General features: G+C 35.1%; 1 protein-coding gene across 1 annotated transcript in view; it reads left to right on the forward strand.

The window, feature by feature from the left end:
- LRRC9 (leucine rich repeat containing 9) overlaps positions 1–9,023 on the forward strand; it is a 161,127-nt gene that overhangs the window by 49,079 nt on the left and 103,025 nt on the right. Inside the window, exon 7 of the mRNA XM_042782087.1 lies at positions 4,471–4,626. Within this exon, the coding sequence (XP_042638021.1) occupies positions 4,471–4,626 (156 nt within the window). The remainder of the gene's footprint in view (positions 1–4,470; positions 4,627–9,023) is intronic.

A 9,023-nucleotide genomic window follows, 5' to 3' on the forward strand; every position in this document is an offset into this window, starting at 1 on the left:
AAAGAGGGGAAGGCCCTCAACAAGATGGAGTGACACAGTGGCTGTGACAATGGCTTCAAGTATAGCAAGGATCTTGTAGCTGGTGCGGGAGTGGGCAGTGTTTTGTTCTGCTGTGCATAGGATTACTGTGAGTCGGAAACGACTCGACAGCACCTAACAATAACAACTGAGGAGGCAGCTCTTCCCTAGTCATATTTGGAGTGCCTTCCAACCTGAGGGATTCATCTTCCAGCATTATATCAGACAGTATTTCAGGGCTATTCATAAAGTTTTTCAGTACTATATCAGATAACGTTTCACTGCTATTTATAAGGTTTTCACTGGCCAATTCTTTGAGAAGTGGATGGCCCCTTCCTTCTTCCTAAGTGAGGGGAAGAGAAGTAAGAGATAAAGACAAGAGTGGCAGTGGCCAGATTATGTGGGACTCTGTAGAATGTTGTGAGGACATTGGCTGTACTCTCAGTGATGTGGGAGGCACTAGAAAGTTTTGAGTAAAGGAGGAACAAGACACATTATTTTTTTAAAAGATCCTTTTTTAGCTCATGTATTAAAAATAGATAATTAGAGGGACAAAAGTGAAAGCAAGGAGACCAGTTAGGAGATAACCCTAGTAACTGAGATGGGAGTTGTTGATGGTTTTATACAAGGTATTAGTAGAAGAAGTGGTGAGAAGTGGTCGAATTCTGGTAGTAGTTAGAAGGTGGAACTCACCTGGATTTGCTAATTGGGTGTGACGTCTAGGGGAAAGAAGTAGAGAATAATGTCAAATTACTGGCCTGAGCAACTGAAGGCAGGCTGGAGCAACTTTTGATGAGGTGAGGAAGAGTATGGGAGTAGATATAGGAGGAAGAGTCATTGTCTAAATTTAAGCATGTAGAGTTTGAGCAATCTTTTGTACATCCAAGTGGAGATGTTCATTAAGCAGTTGGATCTATTAATCTGCTGAGAGTTCCTTGTTGGAAGTGTAAAATGGAAATTGAAAGGAGAAAGACAATGCTTAAAGCCATGGACTAGATGAATCACCAAGGGAATGATATGGATCAAGAAGTGTGTTATTTGAGTGTTAGAGGTTGGGGAGGGAGGAGACTGTGAAGGAGTAAAAAGAGGCAAGTTCTTCTGACATTCTGACTGAGATGCCCATGTGTTCGGTTCAGTCATATATATGTTATGAGTGGTATAGTTTAAAGTAGAAAATAAGGAATTGTATATAATAGTAATCCTTCCTTTGTCTTCTAAAAGAGTTCTGGTGGTATAGTGGTTAATGCATTTGACTGCTAATCAAAAGGTCAGTGGTTCAAACCCACCAGCCACTCCATGGAAGAAAGATGAAGCAGTCTATTTCCGTAAAGATTTACAGCTTTGGAAACCCAATGGGGTTGCTATGAGTCAGAATCAACTCAGTGGCAATGAATTTGGTTTGGTTTTTTATCTTCTAAGGTCCAAATAGGATTATATAATATAACTCAACTTTCAATTCAAACCAAAATGATTTTAAAATTCAAAGTATTTTTAATTTAAGGATTGCATATAATTTTCCAACATGCTTTCTTCATTGCCATTCATAAGATGACAGGTTGTGGCAATTCTCCAATGTGATAAACTTTTGACCAATGTGCTGTTGGTTCTTAAAATTTCCCCCCATGCTATAGAGGGACTCTGGGGTAGTTTGTGTAAACTGCAAATGGCAAGTCATGACCCACCAGGAGAACTGCCTGGGACTTACTATGGAACAGAGTGAAGAATATGGAGTTGGGAATCAGAAGACTTAGAATCAAGCCCTGCTGCATCTACTACCTGTCACTTGGGCAAGGTCCTTTACCTCTCTGAGCTTCAGTTTTCTGAACTGAGATGGTGATGACCATAACGGTACCCTTCATCACAGAGTTGGTGTGGGGATCCAGTGAATGAATATGCATAAAAGCCCATTTTAAGTGTTAAATACTATATAGTAATCTTTATGAAGTTGTAGTTGAGTATATATCTGTTTATGATTCTTAATTTAAAATTTTTGGCCATTAGAGAAGTAAATGGATCAACTTTTGTTTTAACTGAATTTAACATTATAATTTTTAAAAAACAAACTTTTCTACTGTAACAGGCAATGAGTTCCACCAAATTCTTGAAAATTACTTTCTATGGAAGATTTATTCTCAAAAGTCCAAACACACACACACATACACACACGGAATATGTAATCAGCCTACAGAGTTGATTTGCTATATATATCTACAATTTGGGAGCTCTAGTAGCATAGTGGCTAAAAGCACTTGACTGCTAACCAGAAGGCTGGCGGTTCAAACCCACCAGCCACTCCTCGGAAACCCAAGGAGGGATCGCTATGAGTCGGGGCCGACTCGACGGCACATAACAACAACAACAACATCTACAATTTAGACAGTCTTCGCACTTCTCCAAAATCTTAGTGTATACTCTCAAACAATGAGGACCAAAACCCCTTATTGATAACTCTTATTTATTGCTTGTGTTACTGTGACACACTAAGAGATTTTGAAAGAGTTCAGCAAAATACCACAATTTATGTTCCTATATTCAGACATAAATATATTCTTAATAAAATAGAAAAGAAAGTAAAAGAAACTCTGGAGGAATACACTAGAAACTATTAAATTGGTGGTTATCTGTGGAGGATAGGGTGACTGAGGAGATGAGAAGCTGGTGTGGGAAGTAGATTTTCGTTGTACATCTTTTAATTTTTTTTTCTCTTTAAAATATGATTATATCATTTATTCAATAATAAAATGAAATTAAAAACATGTATACAAGTAGGGGTTTTTCCCCCCACGTAGGGGGACTCCAAGTTAAATTTGAACTTCAGATAAACAACAATTAAGGTTTTAGTGTAAGTATGTAAGTATAAGTAAGTTTAGTAACTATGATATTAAACATTCCTTTTATTGTTTATCTGTAATTCAAATTTACCTTGGCATCTTATTATCTGGTAATCCTACTATCCCCCCTGCCATGTTCTCTTGTTATTTTAGATTTAAGAATTCATTAGAAAGTTTTTTAGTTGTCATTGACTCAAAACGTTTTTAATTGGATTTTTCATTTTCTCCAAATAGGCAAAAATTCAAGAAACACTCTTTGCCATTTTCTTACTTACATTTTTTTTCTTAGCTAATTCATGCATATCTCAGAAACTGAGCTCTCTTCCTTATCAGAGACTTTTCTATCAGTCCTAAAACATTACATCATCCTAAAACAAACTTTTTTTTCTGAACTTGTTCTATGCATATGAATTCTTTGTTTTTGGCAGAGGAATTTAGTGATTTCAGCTTCAGACCTTTATAATTTGCAGTAAGCACAGTAAGTAAAAAAATTGTATTTGGCCTGTTCATCATGCCATATGTTTGTTTCTATTTAATCTTTAATGCCAAATAGTTCTGAGGGATCTTAATTATTCATTCTAATTCAAATAGATAAAACTAACTAGAGCCTGCATCTATAGAAAAGACATGTCCAGAACAGTGTGTGAGCCTTCCAATTTATTTGAGGGATCGATTTCCTGATAAAGAGAAATGCCTTTATTGTTTCCAGTAAATGCTTAAAACTAGTTTGTATTTTTATAGTGTACCTAATTTGTTTATCTTCTCCTTATAGAGTTCTTTTTGCCTAATCTGTCAAGCAGTTAACTGATACATTTTTTAATGGTGGATTCAACCAATTTATTATAATAAACCTAATAATAACTGAATGATCCATTAGTATTAAGGAATTTAAGCTAGATTAGATTGACCATTTAGTAATTTTCTCAGTATAAAACCAATTCATTTGGAGCATGAAACTATTAAGAACTATTTTTAGCCATGCTTTAAAAAAAATGAATTAAGTAATGTTATTCTGGTGGTGTAGTGGTTAAGACATTTTGATGCTAACCAGAAGGTTGGCGGTTTGAATCCACCAGCCACCCCGTGGAAGAAAGATGAGGCAATCTGTTTCTGTAAAGATTTACAGTCTTGGAAACCCAATGGGAGTCATTACGAGTCAGAATCAACTCAATGGCAGTAATTTTGAATTTTTTTATATTTATTTTTAATGTTCTAAAATTTCTTTATTTTTTCCCCAACTTAATCAAATAGGAATCATGTAGTTATATATTTGCTTTAGGAATGCTATCTCATTAGCTAAATAATACCCTTGTGTAAACTGAATTTTTTCTGTAGTCTATGCTGTCATTTTAGAAATAAATGAGAATATGCTTCACGTTTAAAATATTATCCACAAAGAAAATCTTTAGAATTTTATATTTTGCTGATTAAGTTTAAATATAGAAATCTGTATAGCCATTATCACTCCAGTTATCATTATTATTAGTAACTGAACATGCAAAACTTTCTGTTATATAGAATATGGCACACTCATATTAAGACCACAAACAACAAATACTGCTGATAACAAATAATAACAAATATTTTTGCTTTTAGCTAAACTTTTTTTTCTCACTTTTAGACCACAACAATGAAAAAAATAATGTATTACAACATGCGCATAAAAACTGTGCAGAGACATCTTAATGAAGACCTTGAAAAACTAAATGATCGAAAATGCAAACTACAAAAGTTGCCAGAAGAACGATTAAAAGTACTCAGCTTTGCTAGAAAAAATGTAAGCATTAATATTGTAAAATTTAAGTTGTTGTTGTTATGTGCCCTCCAGTCACACCTGACTCATAGTGACCCGTCCTTGGGTTTCTGAGGCAGTATCACTACGGAAGTAGATTGCCCAGTCTTCCTTCCAAAGAGTGGCTGGTGGGTTTGAACTGCTAGCCTTCTGGTTAGCAGTCAAGTAGTCACTTTTTAAGAAGACTTCCAGATAAAGCAGCATTATCTTTAAAATATATATATACATAAATGAATTCTGAATTTCAAGTATACCCCCAAAATAATTTTATTCTGGGAGGTTAACTTTAAACTGCATTCTGTGCCTGGAAATATGCAACTCAAAAAAAAAGTGTAGGCTAATTTATTCATGAAATTTGAACAAGTTGTGTGGTATGCTGTGCTTCAGTCAGAGAGGTACAGGGATCTGGTAGACTTAACTCCAGCTGCATTTTTATTAGACACCAGCAGGCTGTGCTCAAAATTCATTTTCTTGTTTAAGGGGCTTTACTAATAGATGAGAACTTTAAATCAAGCTATGCTTTAATAATCTATATTATGTGTGCTTGTTTATTTAGAATGGGTTAGATTTCTTTTGCTAAAAGTAGATCCTGAAAAACTAAACATTATTTAGCTCAAAACAGAAACTTTGTATATATGAGAACATAATTTATAAAAGAGAAAGATGAGAAAATAATAACTTATTCAGCAAATAGTGTTAGAAAAATAGTCAAACTATTTGGGAGTAAGACAGTGGAATCCTTCCTTTATACTACCAAAAGAAATACCAGTTGGATAAAATTAAAACATGAAGAAATGGAATACATAGCCTGTCAGATAAAAGAAATGCTAGAAAGCACAAAGGAACAAAATTGATAGATTTAACTGCAGTCAATCAGTAAGTAAGTAAATAAGTAAATAAACTATTGTATACTAAAAAGGCATTATTAATAAAATTAAGCAATAGTTGACATCTAAAAAAAATGTTTTCAACAAACATGAGGAACAGAGGTTTGGTATATTTAGTATAAGAGTGTTCTTGTGAAGAAACAAAAGTAAATATTCAAATAGAGAAATTGAGCAGAGTACATAACTAGCATTTTACAAATAAGAAATTAAAAATGACTACCATATTTTTATGCAAATAATATGCAATATGATTTTTGTTCCAAACTGCAGCCCCCTTGTATGCTATAGAGTCCTGTAAGTGCTCTGCATGTTATATGCATGTGTGAGTTGTTTATGTGGGCGTGTTATAGGTGGAAAATACACAGTAATAAACAAGTGAGAGTAGAATTCAACTTTATTATTAATTTCCAGCTGCTAATTAAGGTAACAGGCAATCATTTTTACCTATAAAGCCAACAAAGCTTAGCACATGATAGTGCTCAGTCTGGTGAAGATGAGTATGACATTATTATATCATGGATGGAACTGGAATTTTGATCATAGATACCTATAACCAAAAAATGTTCACAGCCTTTGGTTCAATAAATCTTCTTCTAGCACTCTATAGATTGCTAGATAAAGGTTTGTATATAAGGATGTTTAGCACAACATTATTAATAACAATTAAAAAAATTGAAAATTACCTGTTTAACAACAAGGGAAAAGTTATTCATTTTAAGATAGCATAGTAGCTCCTGAAACTGTGGCACTTAGACACCCTTCAAGCTCTGGGGATCAACTTTCAGCCAAACAATACATAGATCGGCCTACAAACTGAAAAATAACACCAGGGAGGAATGGACTCCTCAGAACAACCAACCATATGAGACCAAAAGGGCAGCATTTGCCCCAAAACAAATCTCAGAAGGCAGGAATGGGCAGGAAAGAAGGACAAACGGAAATGGAGAGCCTAGAGAGGAAGTGGGAAGAGTGCTATTACACTGAGGAGACTGCAACCAATGTTATGAAACAAAATGTGTGGAAAACGAATGTGCTCTGTAATCATTCACCCAAACCACAATCAAATGAACAAACAAACAAAAAGAATAGTAGGTAGCCATCAGAAACCAAGTTTTTGAAATATATTTAATATTTTTCTAAAATGAACATCTTTTAACTGTTAGTACAATTAGAAGGTTCTGATGGTGTAGAGCCTAAGGCATTTGACTGCTAATCGGAAGGCTGGCAGTTCAAACCCACCAGGCACTCCTCGGAAGGAAAGTTGGGCAATCTACTTCCGTAGTGATACCACCTCAGAAACCCAAGGAAGGGTTGCTATGAGTTGGATCCAACTCGATGGCAGTGAGTTAGTTTGGATATAATTAGAAAAAGATTCTTAATGTGAAAAAATAAAATTTAAATTATTAATAAGGCTATTATATGGAAATCATTTTATATTTGTCATTTTCATGTGCAAATCTATGTATTAAGCAAAATCTACAAATATGAACAATAATAGCTATAAATTATACAGAATACATACATTTAATTGTGCTCATGTGGAGGCTGCACATAGACCAAAGGCAGTTGTTCAAACAGAGCCTGAGATACTACATGGTTTAAAATTGGAAAAACTGTGCTCCAGGATTATGTTATTCAGTCTGTATGCTGAGCAAATAATCTGAAAAACTGGGCCATATTAAAAAGAACGTGGCATCAGAATTGGAGGAAGACTCATTAACAAACTGTGATATGCAGATGACACAAGCTTGCTTGCCAAAAGTGAAGATAACTTAAACACTTATTAGTGAATATCAAAGCCTTCAGTATGGATTGCACCTGAAAGTGAAGAAGACAGAAATCTTCACAACTGAACCAATAAGCAAATGATGATAAATGGATAAAATATTGATGTTGCCAAGGATTTCATTATACTTAGATCGACAGTCAAGGTCCATGGAAGCAGCAATCAAGGGATCAAATGGTGTATTGTACTGGGCACATATACTGCAAAAGGCCTCTTTAAATTTTTAAAAAGCGGATGTCACTTTGATGACTAAGGTGCCTCTTACCCAAGCCATGGTCTTTTTAATGGAGTTATATGCATGTAAAAACTGGGCAATGAAAAACATGACTGAAGAAGAATTGATGCATTTGAATTACAGTGTTGGCAAAGAATATTAATATATCGTAGGCTGCCAGAAACGCACACTAATCTATGTCTTGGGAGAAGTACAGCCAGAATGCTTCTTAGAAGCAAAGATGAATATACTTTGTCATGCTCATTTTGGACATGTTATCAGGAGGGACCAATCTCTAGAGAAGGATATCATGCTTGGCAAAAATGAAGACTTTCAACAAGATGGATTGACACAGTGGCTGTAACAATGGCCTCCAACATACCTACTATTGTGAGGATGGCTCAGGACCCAGCAGCGTTTTGCTCTGTTACACGTAGGGTCATTATGAGTAGGAACCAACTTGATGGCACCTAACAACATACAGACTACAGACATTTTTTTAAAATATGGTTAATTTGTCTTTTAACAACTGGATATGTAGCCATTATAGAGAAAGATTACAGGCAATGCATAAATTTATATTCATATACAGGTTGATTGTTGCTTCCATGGGCATTGATTGTATAGTACTATTTATCTTGAAATCCTATAAGACTGGGATTAGGTTGAGGCAGTCAAGGCATTTGCCCTGAGCTCAAAATTTAAGGGAGTGTCCTAAACCTCAGTAATCAAGATAACTAATATTAAATGCAATATTTTAAAAATAAAAATGAATGCAAAAATATCCATGTGGAGCAAAATATCATAATTTTAAATAAAGACCAATGCTATGCAGAGCCATATAGGAGACTGAGGCAAAAAGAAAAATGTTGTTATTAAGTGTCAGTAAGTTGGTTCCAACTCATAGAGACCCTGTGTACAACAGAACAAAACACTGCCCAGTCCTGGGCCATCCTCACAATCCTTGCTGTGCTAGAGCCGGTTGTTGCAGCCTCTGTATCAATCCACCTTGTTGAGGGTCTTCCACTCTTTCACTGAGCCTCTACTTTACCAAGCATGATATCCTTCTCCAGGGACTGGTCCCTTCTAACAACATGATCAAATACGTAAGACAAAGTCTGGCTATTCTCACATCTAAGAAGCATTCCAGCTGTACTTCCTCCAAGACAGATTTGTTTGTTCTTCTAGCAGTCCATGCTACATTTGATATTCCTCACCAACACCACAGTTCAAATGCATCAGTTCTTCCGTGGTCTTCCTTATTCATTGCCTAGCTTTCACATGCATATGAGGTGATTGAAAGTACCATGGCTTGGGCCAGGTTCACCTTAGTTTTCAAAGTGACATCTTTGCTGTATAACACTTTAAAGAGGTCTTTTGCACAATAAAATATATCATCTGATTTCTTTTGTATTTTTTTTTTTTTATTAGGATGTGGGTGAAGATTTACAGAGTAAATTCACTTTTCATACAGCAGTTCACATATACTTTGTCT

Source organism: Orycteropus afer, unplaced genomic scaffold, assembly GCF_000298275.1.
Source record: "Orycteropus afer afer isolate SDZICR_OR568_19922 unplaced genomic scaffold, OryAfe1.0 scaffold00237, whole genome shotgun sequence".
NCBI lineage: Eukaryota > Metazoa > Chordata > Mammalia > Tubulidentata > Orycteropodidae > Orycteropus > Orycteropus afer.